Source organism: Salvelinus fontinalis, chromosome 7 (assembly GCF_029448725.1).
Source record: "Salvelinus fontinalis isolate EN_2023a chromosome 7, ASM2944872v1, whole genome shotgun sequence".
Taxonomy (NCBI): Eukaryota; Metazoa; Chordata; class Actinopteri; order Salmoniformes; family Salmonidae; genus Salvelinus; species Salvelinus fontinalis.
This window is the reverse complement of record NC_074671.1, coordinates 32,788,741-32,808,419: the sequence shown is the minus strand read 5'-3', so window position 1 is coordinate 32,808,419 and position 19,679 is coordinate 32,788,741. Positions and strand designations below refer to the sequence as shown.

Here is a 19,679-nt window from a genome sequence, read left to right as displayed (position 1 = left end):
TGCACTTGCAGAGAGGGAGGCCATCTTGACAAGTACAGTTGTGGAAAGAGGGCAGGCTGGCAGGTATTTTAGCATTGCTTTTTAGTTTTTCATTTCGTTTTATTTAGTTTGCACTGTACGATGGCAGCTTAAAGCTGAATGTCGCATACAATTACAAACAAACAATTACAAATATAAATCAAAACATTGTGACAGTAAGGAACTTGAAGGGGTGATTTACATTAACATTGAATGTAAAGAATATATATATATACAGTATATATATAAATGTCGCTTTATCTGTCTTCCCAGATAACATAACAGACATATGAGATTGCCAATGCTTACTCAGTGCTTGAGGTTTGACTGAGGGTGGGCAAAGGAGAGATGACGCCATCTGATGTTAGCTAGCTAGCTGGCTTTACCTGGCAAACTTCCTAGGTCATGCAAACCCTTCCTCGGTATGTGGTGTGTGAGCCATTGAGGAAGGTGCAAGCTGAAACGTATGCGTGTGGTTTATTATCACTTATAATTCATCATCAAAATATTATCAATTGCAAATCATGGACCTTTTAATTTGTTATGTTTTTGGTTCGATCCAACCACCCCTTCTATTTATTAATGGAAGATGCTGGTTTAGCATGTTAACTTTTCCTTTACTGAATATATTGTGTTGACACTCTCTGGATCCCCTCTCTTCAATAGCCTACTGTTCTGTTTGGAAACACCTGAGCGGTAGAGGACACGGACAGCCAGGTAGATGAGTCAGACAACCCAATTCGAACACCTCTCCCATCCGCCGCCCCACTCTACCCAAGGAGGAAGTGCCGTATCCCCTTTGAAGTGGAGATGTGAGGGAGTGTTGCCGGAGGTAAGGGCCAATGGTGGGTGACCCCCTAATCCTCTATCTCTCTCACACAACACGTGCACACACACGCACACGCGCACACACACACACACATACAAGTACATGCACACACACTCTAATTTTCGCTCTCCACCATGCAGCTAATACAAACACATCCCCCATACCACAAGGATATGTTGTTGTGGGGATGGCTCACTGGGCATTTCTAGCTATTTGCATTTCCAGCTGGGGATCGGAGCAGAGCCAGAGAGGAGATGTGGTAAGTAAATATCAGCTATCATGGGGGAATGTGTGGAGTCATGAGAGGCACTTCAAATGTGACAGTCCATGAGAAAGAACGTCGGCTTTCCTCTCTCCGTCACCAACGACTCACTAAAGCCTACTACACTCAAATTAAGCTCAACCAATTCATATGTGTTGACACTAGAGGAGTACAATGCCTGTCATACTCAATATCCAACTTTGTGTTCAAACAATTCATCAACAATCAGAATAGATTTCTCTATAATATGAGACACCTGTGACTTTTATGATCTCAAACAATTGAGAGTAAAGATTATGATCAACCCCTGTTTCATTTTGATGCGTTTATTTCATTTTGATACAGTATTATCTTATTTGGACACAGCAATCTAAAAGTGTACTTTCTCAATATGGTGTACGTCAGTTACAAGATGATCACAATAACGCTTGATGACTTCAGTTTGTGGATCACAATCTGTTTTATTCACAGAGAAAATCAATAGTTAAAAAGCTACGGAGTGAATTGACGGTTGTCAAATCCACGGATTGTAATGTGGTTCCTAGTTTGTTATCTACTCCATATTTTACAATGTTGTCCACGGTTTGTTGATCATATACCCAGCTAGCAAATAACGTTCTGAGAACCAGATGTTTCTTAGAGCTTGGTGAGAGCGGGGTTGTCCTATAGTTATTTTGCATACAACCTTCCCATAACGCTTCCTACAGGTTTCCTCATGGTTCTATTAAAAGTCATGTTCTCAGAACATTCAGATAACTTTAAGAAACAATATTCTTCTGTGGACATGTCAGTACTTCAGCATAACGTTTTCTACAGGTTTCCTCGTGATTCTATTTAAAGTCATGTTCTCAGAACATTAAGAAAACTTTCCATAAAAAAACACAAGAAAATGTTAGTAACATTCCCAGAACGTTCTAAGAATGTTATTTAAAAACATATACATTCCGTTCTCACAATCAACAAAAATCTTGTTAAGTCTGCTCAGGTTTGTTGGCCGCACCTACTAATTGGCCACACCTGATCTTAATGAGGGCTTGTTTCCTTTGAAATAGGGTCTGTTTAAATGAATAGCTAGTTCCATCCTGGTGGTGCAGTGGACTAATTCCATGGATAGAGAGCAGAAGATCATAGGTTTGAATCTCACTGACGTCATGCCACAAGAAGAAAGAAATGTGTTTGCAAGATTAATGCCTGAGCAAATTATGTGCTTAGAGTTAAACTAGCAGTGTTATTTAACATTCAGGGAACAATAGAAAAATGTTCTCAGAACCTCTCTGCAACCTAAAAATGTAAGTTCCCAGAACAGGTGAAATTTTCACTTTCATTCTCAGAATGTTTAAAAAACATTCCGTTTTAACAGTCAGGAAACGTATGGCTTCATTCCCAGAACCAATGGGAAACCAAAAATGTACGTTCCCACAACTTCCAAGGAACCAAATGTGCTAGCTGGCCATGGTTTGCAGTTGAGTCCTATGGTTTATGAGATCACCATATTTATTTTGTTTTCAGTCTATGGTGTGTCTAAGGAAAGTTACCCCCCTCAACACCATTCCTGTGACATCAATTTGATCATGTGATGGTGTGTTTTTTCAAGACAGCCCCCATTCTCCGCCTTTGCCTTATCCCCAGCCTCAGTTTTAGTTTTAAATTAACAGAAAATGATGGCCAATGTTCTGTGGTCAGAGACAATTGAACGGCCACCCTCTGATTTTAACCACTATTTGGCATGATCTGTTTTGTCCTTTAGCCCTCCTTGTCATTTAGCCCTCAGCCTTTAGCCCTCAGCCTCAGCGTTGACGGGAGAACAGGTTCCTAAGGGCGTTGTTGTAGTTCTTGTTAAAGGCGGTGTAGATAAGCGGGTTGAAGAAGGAGTTGGAGTAGCCCAGCCACAGGAAGATGCTCTTCCAGATGGGCGGGATGTCGCAGTGGCACAGCGGGATGATGAGCTCCGTGAGGAAGAAGGGGATCCAGCAGAGGACGAAGACTCCGATCAGGATGCCCACCATCAGCGCCGCCTTCTTCTCCTTCTGCTCGCGCCACGTGTCGCCGTCCGTCTGGAAGGTCACAGTGGCGTGGCGCACTGTGAACACCATCTGGGGCTGCCGCGACGTTTCCTTCACCTGTCAATCAAATCAGTCAGCCAATCAGTTAGTCAATCTGTTAGTCAATCAAATCAGTCAACCAATTGATACTCACATTACTAAAATAAGTTAAACAGACCAATCAGTCAGTGTTTGTCGCAGGCTTTCAGTTTTACCGTTTTTGAGACACTGTCATCCACAATTTATTTTGTTCTCTGTCAATTAGTCAGTTAGTCAATCAGTCAACCAATCGATACTCACATTAGTAAAAGAACCAGCCATGAATTAGTTAATTGAGCAACCAGTCAGCTAGCTGAATCCAATAGGCAAATGAACAAATCAAGCAAAAACAAGCAAAATAGCCTCTAATGAATGAATCATTGAGCCAAACGATACGTTTGCATAAACTACAACCTCCTGCCAGAACTCAAGCCATCAACCTGCACTTGTGACTCATACAGAGAGTGCTGTTAAATGGAAGTAATGGAATGAAAACACCATGCATCAATCTATCCTCCAATTTCTCCTCTCTAGGAAGCTGCACTGTTATGTTGAGCCTGATGGAGTAGTGTTTCTCTCTACACCTGACCCCTGCAGGTCATTCTGCATGAGCTGTTTATAAACCTACACTTTCCTCCCAGCAGATCACATCTGGGGTTGCGTCCCAAATGATACCCTATGGGCCCTGGTCAAAAGTAGTGCACTAAATAGGGAATAGGGTGCCATTTGGGAGGTAGGCCTGGTCAATTAAAACAAACAATCAAAATAATCAATTTGCAGCAGAGTGTAGGAGGTTAAAAGCACAGTGGCTGGGGGTAAGTTGTAATAGTGTAATATTGCAGTTTAAAGGGTCAATTTGGCATTGACACATCAATTTGTGTACTTGTAAATGAATGATATATAGCCATGGATTCTTGAAGAATATAAATTATAAATGCCTCACACGCTTAGTTTAACTGTCATACCACACATCACAGTCATACCACACATCACAGCCCAAAATAAATGATGCACATGGTTAAAGCTATCCTTTTGATCCCATGCATGGCCAATCTGGGACTGTGATATATGAAAGCCTGACTCCAGTCAATAGATTCAGTTTTTCTTGGCATAATGTAAAATGTAATTTGTTTGTACAAAGAGGAAGGTAACTAGCAGTAACTAAGTGACTAAACTAAGTTACTGTTGAGTTTAAGACATGCAAACTTAAGTCATCCACAATACATACGCAATAGTAATGTTGTTAGGGGTTGTTTCATAGACTCAACTGGATTAATCATAGCGGATCCCTTTTGCATACCAAGTAACGGTAGAATAAATATTAATATCATTTCCTATTAGATCACAGTGGTTCTACTCCACTGAGCCACACCAGGGGGCTAAGGGATTGCATTTAGAGATGGGTTGAAAGTAAGGCCAGACCTACCTCCAATCCACTCAGAGGTAGGCTAGCCTACCAGAAATGTTCATGTTAAAACATGTCACGTTCCTGACCTGTTTTCTCTTGTTTTGTATTTATTTAGTATGGTCAGGGCGTGAGTTGGGTGGGTTGTCTATGTGTTGTTTTCTATGTTGGGGTTTTGTGTGTTCGGCCTGGTATGATTCTCAATCAGAGGCAGCTGTCAATCGTTGTCCCTGATTGAGAATCATACTTAGGCAGCCGGGGTTTCACGTGTGTTTTTGTGGGTGTTTGTATCTGGTGTCAGTGTTCGTGCCACACGGGACTGTTTTCGGTTTGGTTACGTTTGTTGTTTTGTATCTTGAAGTGTTCTGTTTTACTTTCATTAAATAATGAACACTAACCACTCTGCGTTTTGGTCCTCTCCTTCTGTCAGCGAGGACAGCCGTTACAAAACATGTTGGAAATACAATAAATTACATTGTAACAACTGTAACTGTAACAACTGTAACTATTGTAACACAACTTGAATTGTCCCTCGAAAAAAAATGTATTAAACCCGTCTTTATATTCACAAACACCTGAAAAGCTAATTTTTGTTGTTCTTCTTAAATATACATTTAAAAATGCATTGGAAACAGGTTAATAACAGGGACATGTTAGAATTGCAAAAGGAATGTGCACTATGGGCCCAAACTGGTTGAATCAACATTGTTTTCACTGTCATCAACATAAAGGAATTTCTGTATTTTTATCACCCAACTTCTAAACTAAAATCAATGACATGGTAAAGTTTTTGTTGATTTAATGTTGATTTCATGTTAGTCAATCAAAGTTAATTGTTGAACTGACGTCTGTGACCAGTGGGTGTAATTGTGTGTGAAATTTCCGGTAGGGCTCCCTCCCTATTGTGGTATACATGGTCCATTGTGCTTAGATGTTTTCACGCCAGAGTCATGACTCCTTTTGTCCACGCTGTTAACTTGGCTGACCTTGAGCCAAAGACTCATGTATACAAACTGTAATACCAAATCGAAAACAGCCTAACTTTCCTTCATAGAAAAGGAATGACAAAATGAATTCAGCTGAAAGACCACAATCCAAGGGGGTGATATCTGACTGTCAAATACATTTCTATAAAAACTAGATTTATTTATTTTTTACTTAACCTTTATTTAACTAGGTAAGTCATTTAAGAACAAATTCTTATTTACAATGACGTCCTACCAAAAGGCAAAAGGCCTCCCGCGGGGACGGGGTCTGGGATTTAAAAATAAAAATAAAATATAGGACAAAACACACATCACGAGAACAGAGACACCACAACACTACATAAAGAGAGACCTAACACATAACATAGCATGGCAGCAACACATGACAAGACAGCATGGTAGCAACATGACAACAACATGGTAGCAACACAAAATAGCAGCAGCACAACATGGTAGCAGCACAAAACATGGTACAAAAATTATTGGGCACAGACAACAGCCCAAAGGGCAAGACGGTAGACACAATACATCACGCAAAGCAGCCACAACTGTCAGTAAGAGTGTCCATGATTGAGTCTTTGAATGAAGAGATAAAACTGTCCAGTTTGAGTGTTTGTTGCAGCTCGTTCCAGTCGCTAGCTACAGCAAACTGAAAAGAGGAGCGACCCAGGGATGTGTTTGCTTTGGGGACCTTTAACAGAATGTGACTGGCAGAACGGATGTTGTATGTGGAAGATGAGGGCTGCAGTAGATATCTCAGATAGGGGGGAGTGAGGCCTAAGAGGGTTTTATAAATAAGCATCAACCAGTGGTTCTTGTGATGGGTATACAGAGATGACCAGTTTACAGAGGAGTATAGAGTGCAGTGATGTGTCCAATAAGGAGCATTGGTGGCAAATCTGATGGCCGAATGGTAAAGAATGTCTAGCCACTCGAGAGCACCCTTACCTGCCGATCAATAAATTACGTCTCCGTAATCTAGCATGGTTAGGATGGTCATCTGAATCAGGGTTAGTTTGGCAGCTGGGGTGAAAGAAAAGCAATTTCGATAGAGGAAACCAAGTCTAGATTTAACCTTAGCCTGCAGCTTTGATATGTCATGAGAGAAGGACAGTGTACCGTCTAGCCATACTCCCAAGTATTTGTACGAGGTGACTATGTCAAGTTCTAAACCATCACAGGTAGTAAACACCGGTAGGGAGGGGCATTCTTCTTACCAAACCACATTACCTTTGTTTTGGAGGTGTTCAGAACAAGGTTAAGGGCAGAGAAAGCTTGTTGGACACTAAGAAAGCTTTGTTGTAGTTCGTTTAACACAAAATCCGGGGAGGGGCCAGCTGAGTATAAGACTGTATTATCTGCATATAAATGGATGAGAGAGCTTCCTACTGCCTGAGCTATGTTGTTGTAGATGGGGTGTCTACAGCGGGTGTACGGTGATAAATAGTCGTTAGGCGCCAATTCGTTTTTCTATGTTATGGCTGCTCAGTATTATGCGAATAATTGTTGTGCTATAATTGAATATATGAAATTCCAAAGACCTACCGGGCTATAAGAAGTCTATTTTTAACTGATAAGTGAGGTGTTTCCAAATCAGTCGGTGGATGCCTGAAATAGCTGTCTATAGTCTTAATAAGTTGATGCTATTTTGTACCAACCAATTCTCTCCCCTTAGTCTCAAAACAAACCAGCCAAGCTCAAAGGCCTATGTTTTCTGTTTCCCTATTGTATATAACATGAGAGAGTGAAGGCAGCATGGAGGCAGCTCCCTTTGAACAGAGTAAATAAATGGCATGATTTAATAAATTAGTTTGGGCTTGTCGAGTGAGTCTGCGTTCCAAATTGCACCTGATTCCCTATATAGTTCACTACTTTTGACCGGAGCCCATTGGGCCCTGGTCAAAAAGTAGTACACTATATAGGGATAGGGTGCCATTTAGGACACAGCCTGGGTCTCTGGACTCTGTCAGAGTCCTTGCTGATTAGAGGGAGCTGCTGTGGTGAGGAAGGCGCAGTGGTCCCTAGCCTTGTTAAACATGCTGGGTGTTTACAGGCCACTGTGCCTATAGCGATTAACAGGGGTTATACCAACCGCCTCCCTCACTTGTTACTGTCTTTTTGTTTCTTCCCTCTGTGTGTGTGTGTGTGTGTGTGTGTGTGTGTGTGTGTGCGCGTGTGTGCATTTGTATGTGCGTGTGTGTGTGTGTGTGTGAGAGAGAGATAGTGTGAAAAAAGCCAAAGATCCTTGGATCCTTCACATCAAGGGATTGTTTTTGCATGTTGACTGTGATTTGTGTCGTTGCGTGCGAATGTGCACTTGTGTGGGGGCCTATGTGCATACATGCACTTGTGTATGCCTCCAGGTGAATTGGTCTGTTGAGTATGAGATACAGTACACGCTGATAAGCGTTAAAGAACAATGCATATCCCACAGCCCTGCAGCAGCATCACAGCGCAGCTCAGAATATATTATACAGATGACATGGTTTTCCACTAATTGCCCAGCAACCAATTTGAGAGCTACAGTACAGTCTCATCAGTCAATGATAATGTGATATGCACTCACGAGCAGATATGATAGAGCTATAAGGACACTGATATCATAGCGGTACATTCAGAGAATTTTTTTAGATCGTGTTCGAATGCGCAACCATTATCTGAACATTGGTCAAGGTTGATGGATTAAGTCTGGCAAAATTGCCCGAGGAGCTTTAGGAGTGTGTCAATGTAATAATAATATAATAACATCACCTGAATATTAATGTCAAGCTAGTCTACTGGTAATTCATCATGTGGATCCCACATGAAACATCCAACCACCCAGCAGGCAAAACTGGTTGAAGAAGACATCATCACAACCAGACACTGGTATGAATAACATCATTTTGATGTAACTTCAACCAGTTTAACACGCTGGGTAAGACTATTCTGTAGCAACAAAAGTACCTCAATCACCTCAGCCATAGGCGTGATGGTGTTGGTTTTGCACGAGCCGATACGGAACTTGGCAGCCTTGTAGATCTTCCAGTAGACGAAGAGCACCACGCACAGCGGCAGGTAGAACGCTCCGAAGGTGGAGAAGATAGTGTAGGAGGGCTCCTGGCTCACCTGGCACTCCATGCCCTCCTCCGAGTAGGTCTCCCCCCAGCCGAACAGCGGCGACAGGGAGATGACGGAGGACAACAGCCAGGTAAGCGCAATCATCACATTGGAGATCCTCTTGCGGGTCTTGAGCGTGTACTCCAAGTGTCTGGTGATGGACCAGTAGCGGTCCAGGGCGATGGCCGTCACGTTCCAGATGCTGGCCGTGCAGCAGAGCACGTCGAAGGAGATCCATACCTGGCAGAGCACGCGACCCAGCTTCCACAGCCTCCCGTTGAGCTCGTGCACCAGGCTCAGGGGCATGACCAGGGCGGCCACCATCACGTCCGAGATGGCCATGGAGGCCACCAGGTTGTGGGGCACGCGGTGGAAGGTACGCACCCTCAGGATGGTGAGGAGAACTAGGAGGTTCCACACGAAGGTGGCCACCACCAGCATGGCTAGCAGGGTGAGAGTTAGCACGCTGAACACTGAGAACGGACGGTAGAAATTCCCTGCTCCATACCCCAGGTCGTCGCTTCCGGCCCTGGCCCGGGCCCCGCTGAGGTTGGCAGTCACCAGGCTCACATTGGGCTGGGTCATGTTCAGCAGTGTTCAGCAGAGCTCAGATAGGTATGTCACAGGGGAAGCTTCTGATTTGAAGCATCCTGCAGTGTATAGAGAGAGAGAGAGAGAGAAGAAGAAGCTTTTAACTCATGCAAACAGAACACACGACACTTGATAGTCTTGACACATGACAGATGTCACAGCCATATCTATGGAAATGGTGAAGCGACAAACAAAGGAAACTGTGAAGGGCATTGAAGGAGAATGATTAATACTCAGATCATTATTCTGATTTTGTTCACGTTCCCTGTGAAAGGACTACTGTGTTCATGATGTGTCATAAACACTGAAACCTGGTTGAGAGTCTCATTTTCAACTGTCAATTAATCTGCCTGCAACTTTCGTACTTGGTTGTGATGTCGACTATATCAGCTGCTGTGGTATGTCTGTGATTCTGACGAAGACCATTAATATTCAGCTCCAAAGCCCCAACCGCCAACTTTTGCTTTGCATTCATTGTCACTGAAATTGTATCACATATGAAAAGACTTGCACGGAATACACAATTTAGCCTTTGTTACTTTGGTTTCACGTTATTGTTTAGACAAAACAGGGATCCTAGGGATGTTGCAAAATCAAAGGAAATAGTTATGAATGGGAGTTTGAAGGTCATATGTTGGAGACCCATTTCTGTTAAATATGTCTATTTACATAATCAAATGAAATGAAACCAGCTGAGCTAAAGTTACATGCAGGAAGTAGAGTCAGGGGTCAAACATTTCCAACTCCTTGTTGTTTCTGTGGCTACACTAAACAGAAATCTAAACGCAACATGCAACAATTTATACGATTTGACTGAGTTACAGTTCATATAAGAAAATCTGTCAATTGAAGTAAATTCTTTAGGCCCTAATCTATGGATTTCACATGACTGGGAATACAGATATGCATCTGTTGGTTACAGATACGTTAAAAAAAGGTTAGGGGTGTGGATAAAAAACAAAACACTCAGTATCTGGTGTGACCACCAATTGTCTCATGCAGCGCGACATGTCTCCTTCACATAGAGTTGATCCAGCTGTTGATTGTGGCCTGTGAAATGTTGTCCCACTCCTCTTCGATGGCTGTGCGAAGTTGCTAGATATTGGTGGGAACTGGAACACGCGGTCTTACACGTCGATCCAGAGCATCACAAACATGCTCAATGGCTGACATGTCTAGTGAGTAAGCAGGCCAGGAAGAACTAGGACATTTTCAGGAATTGTGTATAGATCCTCGAGTCATGGGGCTGTGCATTATCATGCTGAAAAATGAGATGATGGCGGGAGATGAATGGCACAACAATGGGCCTCAGGATCTCGTCATGGTATCTCTGTGCATTCAAATTGCCATCGATAAAATGCATATGTTCGTTGTCCTTAGCTGATGCCTGCCCATACCATAACCCCACTGCCACCATGGGGCACTCTGTTCACAACGTTGACATCAGTAAACCACTCGCCCATGAAGAGCACACTTCTCCAGCGTGCCAGTGCCATCGAAGGTGAGCAATTTGCCCACCGAAGTTGGTTACGATGCCGGATTGCAGTTAGGTCAGACCCTGGCGAGGACAACAAGCATGCAAATGAGATTCCCTGAGGCACTTTCTGACAGTTTGTGCAGAAATTATTCAGTTGGGCAAACCCACAGTTTCATCAGCTGTCCGGGTGGCTTGTCTCAGTCGATCCTGCAGGTGAAGAAGCCGGATGTGGAGATCCTGGGCTGGAGTGGTTACACATGGTCTGTGGTTGTGAGGCCGGTTGGATGTTCTGCGAAATTCTCTAAAATGACTTTAGAGGTGGCTTATGGGAGAGAAATTAACATTTAATTATCTAGCAACAGTTCTGGTGGATATTCCTGCAGTCAGCATGCCAATTGCACGCTCCCTCAACTTGAGACATCTGTGGCATTGTGTTGTGACACACAAGTGCACATTTTCGAGTGGCCTTTTATTGTCCCCAGCACAAGGTGCACCTCTGTAATCAGCTTCTTGATATGCTACACCTGTCAGGTCGATGGATTATATTGGCAAAGGAGAAATGCTCACTAACAGGGATGTAAACAAATTTGTGTATATTTTTTTTGAGAAATAAGCTTTTTGTGCTTCTGGGATCTTTAATTTCAGCTAATGAAACATGGGACCAACACTTTACATGTTGCGTTTATATTTTTGTTCAGCATAATTAAAATAGAAAACTAACGTTAATCTGGTATCCAGGGAACTATACTTTACTCTTAGTGTTGCATAATTCAAGAGTCGCCTTGGGAGTACTAAATGCTATAGCCTATATACTATATTTCACAAAGGCTAGCGAGTCTGTAATAATTACCTCATTATCTATATCGTAATTTGTCTCAGGACTTGCTGTGATATGGATTTTTTCATGACATTCACTCACACACACACACACACACACACACACACACACACACACACACACACACACACACACACACACACACACACACACACACACACACACACACACACACACACACACACACACACACACACCAACAAGCAGATCCAATTGTTTCTAGTCCTTTATCATTGTGTAACTGTAAACTATATTAGCCCTGTTTCACCTGTCCTATTATGGCTATGACCCCTTGACTTTGTTAGAGCTCTTTGCTTTAATAGTCAATGGGCTCACTTATTTTACAGTGCCATTGTAGTGCAGTGTTCTGGTCCCAATCTGTTCCAAGCCAGGGACAGACTGGGACCAGATGTCGACCTGGGATTTCTAACACACTGGCCCATTTGTACCTCGATGTCCCAACACCGGGACATTTGGCTTTTGCCCAAACTCCTCTATGACCAGTCCTGCGCATGTCGATATTGGGATTAAAATGTCATTATTATACCTGAATCGATATGATCATATCTTTGTGTCTGCCCAGAAAATAGGGGACGTTAGGTGACGTTTCCATTAGTTCCCGTAAAAGGCAGTGGTATTCAAACTTTTTCAGCGGGAAACTATTTTCTTTACTCGAATATCTGGGGACCCCATTATTTTCCAAATCATTTTTTGTTTCTCTCATCATTGTCACGAAGCCACACCCGTCCCACTCGCGGTAGAAGTTCAGAATGAGAAAGTGTAGGTAAAATATAAATAATGATTAAAAATGAGGATTTTTAATCAGCCTAATCGAGGTGGAGATTACAGCTCACGCTCCAGTGTTCAAACTAAACAAGGCTGCATGGGATTTCTCTTAATGCGACTCCTTGAAGCCAATGGCAATGTCAGCTTTCGGTATAATGGCAGGAGATGCTTGTGGATTTGACAGCTCTTACGCAGTTCCACATCTGACACCGCCAAAACAACCTCTGTGTATTTCGGCTAAAGCGGATCTGATTGAACAGAGCACAAAGTCTTGTTACAACTTTCGAGGCTGTTAAACTGCTAAAAAATAAAAGTCAGTGGACATTGAGAATCTATTATGCTCTGTGATGGCTTTGGGAATACGTCAGTCGTAAGTTATTTATGAAACTATTGACTTTCTGGATGAATGTTCATACATTTCGGGGCCTTGCAGCATATCTCTCAGAATGGGTTTGCGATGAAACAAAAAGCTCTGTTCTATGTAGGGAATAGGGTGCAATTTTGGACACAGTGCAAATCAGCTGTGGTGTTCCGATGCTGCTTGCAGCTCTCACAACCCCAGAGACGAGAGAGTGTCTCCCGCAAATTCATGTGCATGTGATTACCCATTGTGCATCTAATTACCCCGGGGCTCATCAATAATCACCCCCCGCCTGGACCTGTCAGCAAGCAGTGCTGATCTGTGTTTGAGATACGCTCTGGTTACGTCCCAAATGGCACCCTATTCCCTATATAGTGCACTACTTTTGACCAGGACCCTATGGTGGTCCTGGTCAAAAGTAGTGCACTATATAGTGAATAGGGTGCCATTTGGGACACAGCCCTTCTCTTGCCATCGCACTCTCCAGCCATGCCTTCTAATCACAGAGATCAACCGTCCAACCATGACAAGGGCCTACCCGGCAGGCGGTCACACACACTCCTTTTTTCTTCTCTTCCCTCTCTCATTAGAAAGTACTCAGAGAGAGCCATGAAATTGGACGCACACATATTTGAGAGGAACACAGCAATCAAACATTTGGCCTTCACAAAAGAAGCAAGGATCCAAAGAGTTGACTGCTAATCACGGATGACAGTCCACGGAACCCGGGGCATCTTGTCTTGTCTCCTGAGATCATACAACAGGTGCCTGGGAGGCCTGACAGTTCACACACACACACACACACTCCAATCAAAGCTATGATACACAGATCCAATCAAAGAAATAGAGTGACTGAGAGAACATTTCCTTTTCTTTAGCTTGGTCCTGTGTGGCTCAATGGGTAGAGCATGTTGCTTGAATATCCAGATTGTGGGTTCGTTTTAAAATTGTTGGCTAAATTATATATTATATTAATTAATATACAGTACCGGTCAAAAGTTTACACACACCTACTCATTGCAGGGTTTTTCTTTATTTTTACTATTTTCTACATTGTAGAATAATAGTGAAGACATCAGAACTATGAAATAACACATATGGAATCATGTAGTAAACAAAAAATGGTTAAACAAATCAAAATGTGTGTTATTTTAAATTCTTCAAAGTAGCCACTCTTTGCCTTGATGACAGCTTTGCACACTCTTGGCATTCTCTCAAACAGCTTCATGAGGAATGCTTTTCCAACAGTCTTGAAGGAGTTCCCACATATGCTGAGCATTTTTGTTGGCTGCTTTTTCTTCACTCTGCGGTCCAACTTATTCCAAACCATCTCAATTGGGTTGAGGTCGGGGGTGATTGTGGAGGCCAGGTCATCTGATGCAGCACTCAATCACTCTCCTTGGTCAAATAGCCCTTACACAGCCTGAAGGTGTGTTTTGGGTCATTGTCCTGTTGAAAAACAAATGATAGTCCCATTAAGAGCAAACCAGACGGGATGGCATATCACTGCAGAATGCTGTGGTAGCCATGCTGGTTAAGTGTGCCTTGAATTCTAAATAAATCACTGACAGTGTCACCAGCAAAGCACCACCACACCATCACACCTTTTCGTCCATGCTTCACAGTGGGAACCACACATGCCAAGATTATCCGTTCACCTACTCTGCACCTCACAAAGACACGGCAGTTGGGAACCAAAAAGTGCTGCATCAGATGACCTGGCCTCCACAATCGCCCGACCTCAACCCAATTGAGATGGTTTGGGATGAGTTGGACCGCAGAGTGAAGGAAAAGAAGCCAACAAGTGCTCAGCATATGTGGGAACTCCTTCAAGACTGTTGGAAAAGCATTCCAGGTGAAGCTGGATGAGAGAATGCCAAGAGTGTGCAAAGCTGTCATGAAGGCAAAGGGTGGCTACTTTGAAGAATCTCTAATCTCAAATATATTTTATTTTGTTTAACACTTTTTTGTTAACTACATGATTCCATGTGTTATTTCAGAGTTTTGATGTCTTCACTATTATTCTACAATGTAGAAAATAGTAAAATTAAAGAAAAAGCCTTGAATCAGTAGGTGCATCCAAACTTTTGACTGGTACTGTATTGGTTGGAGTTTCATTAAATTCAGAGTGCTGATTCCTTTAGAAATGTATGTTAATAACATATGTGTGTGATTTTCCCTGACTGTTACACATCACCAACCTGAACAGAACCATGACATAGACTCTTGAGTAGGGATGATGTGTACAAATTCACAAATAGTTTCAAATATGGTATATTCTTTATGTTTTTAAATAGGCTATCATCTGGCTTGTCAAATGACAATTTACATAACAGCTTTTGTCTCCACAGAGGATGTGCATGTGCTGTAAGAAATAATTAATATGTTATTGCTTCCATTTCAAATACTCTTCATCATCATCATCATCATCATGTTAATTGTTTTGTTCAGACAGACAGAATGCCTAGACTCACTGGCGTTTTGGCCTGTTTACCCAGGCTTCTTGCTCGGGCAAAACGCTAAGCCTAGCCCACAGACGTTAGTTTCTTCTCCACAATGAGTCTGGACATGAACACCGCCATAACGATTTCTAGAACACAAACACATTCTAACCTTTCTGATTGGTACCAGAAACTGATGGCTTGGGCCAGAGCCAGAACACACATGGGTATGCAGCGTTGTAAAAACTGCGTCATTAGCTTTGATACTCTGATTGGTTAGAGATGATCCAATCGCTGATGACTGTGTTTTGTACAGCACCCCTCATTTAGACGACATCACAAACGACTTCAACGATGGCAGTCTCAGACTGAAGTATGTAGCGAACATTGAGCAGCAGAAGAATTCCGTTTGAGTAGTCAGGCAACTGCCTTTTAGGGGTGATGGTGAAGTCCATTAAACTACCAGAGTGAAGTGGTATAAAATGGAAGTGCATAGTATGAACCTGTACTGGTGCCTAACAGAACAAAGTGGCTATAGCAACGCTCTCTATATAATGATATTACTCCCTTCTATACCTAGTCTGCCTTTCAGGGGTGAAGTACACTACATCACCAGAGTGAAATAAGCTGTATAAACCTGTACTGGCGCCTAACGGAACAAAGTGGCTATGGCAACGCTATAATGATATTATGCGTTTCCATCTGCCACAAAGGAACGCCACCACATTCTCCATCCCATGGGGATAGGGGTAATAGCTACAAAATGTCTATGGATTTGCATTCTTCACATGTCTACTGTATTAGTACCAATAGTATGGGGCCGTCTCCCAAATGGCATTCTATTCCCTATGTAGTGCACTATGTAGGCAATAGGGTGTCATTTGGAAGGAAGCTAGTGTCATGTCGTCCTTAACACCAGCAGCTGGTTTCTATTCTGGTAAACAACATCTTCGTATAAAACTGTCAGTGATGCAATAACAAACTTCATTCTCCAAGGCCTTTCTATTTAAAAAGATTGCAGGATCATTTTTGACACGTTATGTGATGGACAAAACTTCCCCCCCGAGACGTCTGAGTATAGTCTATTTAATAGATCTGTTGATTTGTAAATTAGGAGATCAATGTTCGAAACGGGTACAATTACGGCTTTTGAGATTTGATTAAATATCTTTGTTGTATGGGAATTATGACATAATTCCCATACAACAAAGACATCTCATCAAATCACAAAAGCAGTAATATTACCTGTTCTGAACATTGATTTCCTAATTTACAAATCAACAGATCTATAAAATAGACTATACTCAGACGTCTTGGGGGAAGTTTAGTCTAATAGTTATTGATGTATTATCTGGGATAAAACATAGAATACCCATACCAATAATACACATAAGCCTAGGCTACTATCCATAAAAACCATAACCTACAACATAATTGCAAATGGTCAACACAGGACTGTTGAACGGACGTTTGCTACACTCCCAGTCGCGGTCAATAACACAGAACTTGACTAATTCGACAGAAAGTCAAACTGCCCAACCCGATTTGCCTTTGACAATAACATATCTGTTTGTTTCCCGTAGATATAAACTTGCAATATTAGATGTGGAGCGATACGGTCACACCTTTTGATTGACTGAACGCCCGCGATCTCGTTAGAATAAAGATATCCAACGACGCATCCAGTAGGCTATATTAGATATAACTTACCCCAAATCTCAGAAAAAACGAGTCCTACATGGGAACAGAACGGACAGTTCGGTCAGTCTTTTGCTTTCCCATGTGTTCACTTTGTTACTCCCCGTGTGGACCTACGGTGAGTGTTTATGATAGCAGCGTCTAAGAGATACATACAGTGGCTTCGGAATGAACCATAGCCAAAGGAAGGGGGAGATAAGTCTATCACAGTGGTTGTTCACTATCATAAATAAATATTTTGAACATTTAATCCGTATGTAATACGAAGGATATCATTTGGAGGGGAAGGTATTGTTTCTTGATTGCATTTGTTTGTACATTTCATGCCATTGCCAGGTATTCGCTCTAAAAATGTATAGGTGCTAAGTAAACTGGACACTGTAAGATTAATAGTCTATTTTGTGCGCGAGAGGAACGGTGGTAATAGTGTTTGAAAATTACATAATTTAAAATGCCAAACAAACGCGACCACCTATGGCGATTTAACCATCCCTCACCAGAACTCCTATAACATTGTCTATTAATTTTCACACAAAAGTTATTTTAATTTAATCTATCTCCGCACAAGTGGGTGAATGTAATTTATAATCAAGTTTCTTTTGACTGAACGCCATTAGTCTTCTCCAGCAGGACACTGTTCTGGAAATGGTTTAAATCTCTCTGGATGCTTGCTTAATTAAATCCACATAATTCATTACCAGCACCCACCTTACAAAATACAACACGGACCAAAAACTTAACTCGACACTTTATCATGATTTGGAATAGAATAGAATACAACTTTATTGTGCATCCAGGATGGACATTTTTTCTTTGGCATCACCTGCCATTTAAATGATCACATAGACATACATTTTCACATTACACACATTTAAACCAGTCAGTCCAACATGTTGCATACATTAAAAACATAGAGGACATTGGCACATTCACTCACAACCGCTGTCCCAACTGCACTGGATAGATAAGTACATATGCTTATACAATTTACTTTGCATTTAGTAGTCCAACAGCACAAGGAAGGAATGAATGTTTGAAAACATTCTTCTTGGCCATGGGCATTCTGAAGTTCCGGCCAAAGGGAACCCTCTCGAACTGAGGGTGTAGAGGGTAGGAGGGGTTGCCAACGACTGCTAGAATGAAAATTAGGTTTTGATTATTGATCAAGTAGTCAAAGTGTATCTCTTATTGTTACTTGGTTTGTCAAACCACATGCTTTCAAGGAGGAGAGCTTTGAGTTGAACATGGTTGAAAAACCCTGTGAGTAGAAGACAGCGCTAGAAACCGAGGTGCCGCAGGCGGCTAGCTGTGAGTAAGAGTGTTGCTCTCGGTTCAGCACCACAAGCTTGTCAAATCAGCACCATGGACAGCAACCACCCTGTCTCTTTCTCAACTAGCGCCCACTTTATGGGAATTCTGCAATTCACTTGGCAGCATGCAAGCAATCACTTGCTAACACACAATCATATATATTTTGGCCACTCTTAGGCTTTGAGAGGAAGTGTCTGGTGAACGAGATAACTTAGGCCAAACTCTGGAATTTGTGCTTCCAGTGCTCTACACTCTACCCTACAGCACTGCATTAAACACCTACAGTGTATTCCAGGCTAATGTAGCTCCAAGGAAGAAGAGGCCTCCAGCAAGTTATTGCTCTTATATTCTACTCCTTTCCCTGCGGGTGCTGAGTCTCCACTTTGGACTAGTTACGCACAAGGAATCTCAGCAAGGCAGCATTTTCAGCAACATACTGCTTTTATGCTTTGTAATCACATTAGATCATTTGGGCTCAACTATAATGAAAGCTATGCCGATGAAGCTTGATTGTTCTGTGCGCCATTGTCTTGGACCTCCCCGTCTTACCTCGGAAGTCCAATGTACAGCTACACTCTTAGAAAAAAAGGGTTCCAAAAGGGTTCTTTGCAGAGGGATAGGGTTCTACCAAGGACCGTTTTGATCAGAATGACCTTTTTGGAAGACAAGGGTTGTAGTTAGGTGCGTACTGGCGGCAGAGAAGTCAGGCGCAGGAGAGCGAAAACTGATTTACAACGGTGTCGTTTAATATCCATAAACCACCGTCAACAGAACAATACAAATAAATGGGTCAAACAAAACCCGGTAATACCAGCGTACCGTGCACAAGCACTACAAGAAAACAATTACCGACAAGGACATGGGGGGGAACAGAGAGTTAAATGCACAACATGTAATTGATGGAATTGGAACCAGGTGTGAGGGAAGACAAGACAAAACCAATGGAAAATGAAAAGTGGATCAGCGATAACTAGAAGGTTGGTGACTTCGACCGCCGAACGCCGCCCGAACAAGGAGAGGGACCAACTTCGGCGGAAGTCGTGACAAGGGTTCTTTGTAAGGCAAAGGGTTCTACCTAGAACCTTTAACATCTTAAGAACTCTTTTGGAAGAAAGCATTCTTTGATGATTCTTTGAAAGTCAAGAAGTGTTCTACATAGAACCATATATCTTTTTCCTAGCATGCTCTGATGCAGTGAGACTTTATGAATTGTTTGTTTTACTGTAATGTCTGTGTTTTTGCATTTACATTGATTGGTTAATACGATTTATGTTACATATAAATAAATAACATACAGTTTTCTAAACTAATCCAATCTGTCAGATTTATTTCACCCGTTACTAAGATGGTCATTCCAGTTTAGAAGATTGAGGTAGTCTCAGTATTCAATCTTCCCTACCCTGACAGTCATTTTGAATGCAGGTTGCAGGTGATTAACAATTCCACTTGTTGGATATCCTAACTCTGGCTGAATTCTTTTAGAAATTAAACATCAC

At 42.1% G+C, this 19,679-nt stretch overlaps 1 protein-coding gene across 3 annotated transcripts; it reads right to left on the bottom strand.

Annotated features, from left to right (window-relative positions):
• Window positions 1–1,419: 1,419 nt before the first annotated feature.
• On the bottom strand, window positions 1,420–17,048 carry LOC129859419 (5-hydroxytryptamine receptor 5A-like). 3 transcript variants are annotated; one of them, XM_055929204.1, is made up of 3 exons: window positions 16,885–17,048; window positions 8,528–9,330; window positions 1,420–3,229 (listed from the first exon to the last, which is right to left on the bottom strand). In XM_055929204.1, exons 2-3 carry the CDS (start codon window positions 9,263–9,265, stop codon window positions 2,897–2,899), a joined length of 1,071 nt encoding a protein of 356 aa, XP_055785179.1. In that variant the 5' UTR covers window positions 9,266–9,330; window positions 16,885–17,048; the 3' UTR covers window positions 1,420–2,896. The 3 variants fall into 3 exon arrangements, with proteins under 3 accessions (XP_055785179.1, XP_055785180.1, XP_055785181.1); XM_055929205.1 differs by having other exon boundaries at window positions 8,537–9,330; XM_055929206.1 differs by having other exon boundaries at window positions 8,690–9,330.
• Between the last annotated feature and the right edge of the window lie 2,631 nt (window positions 17,049–19,679).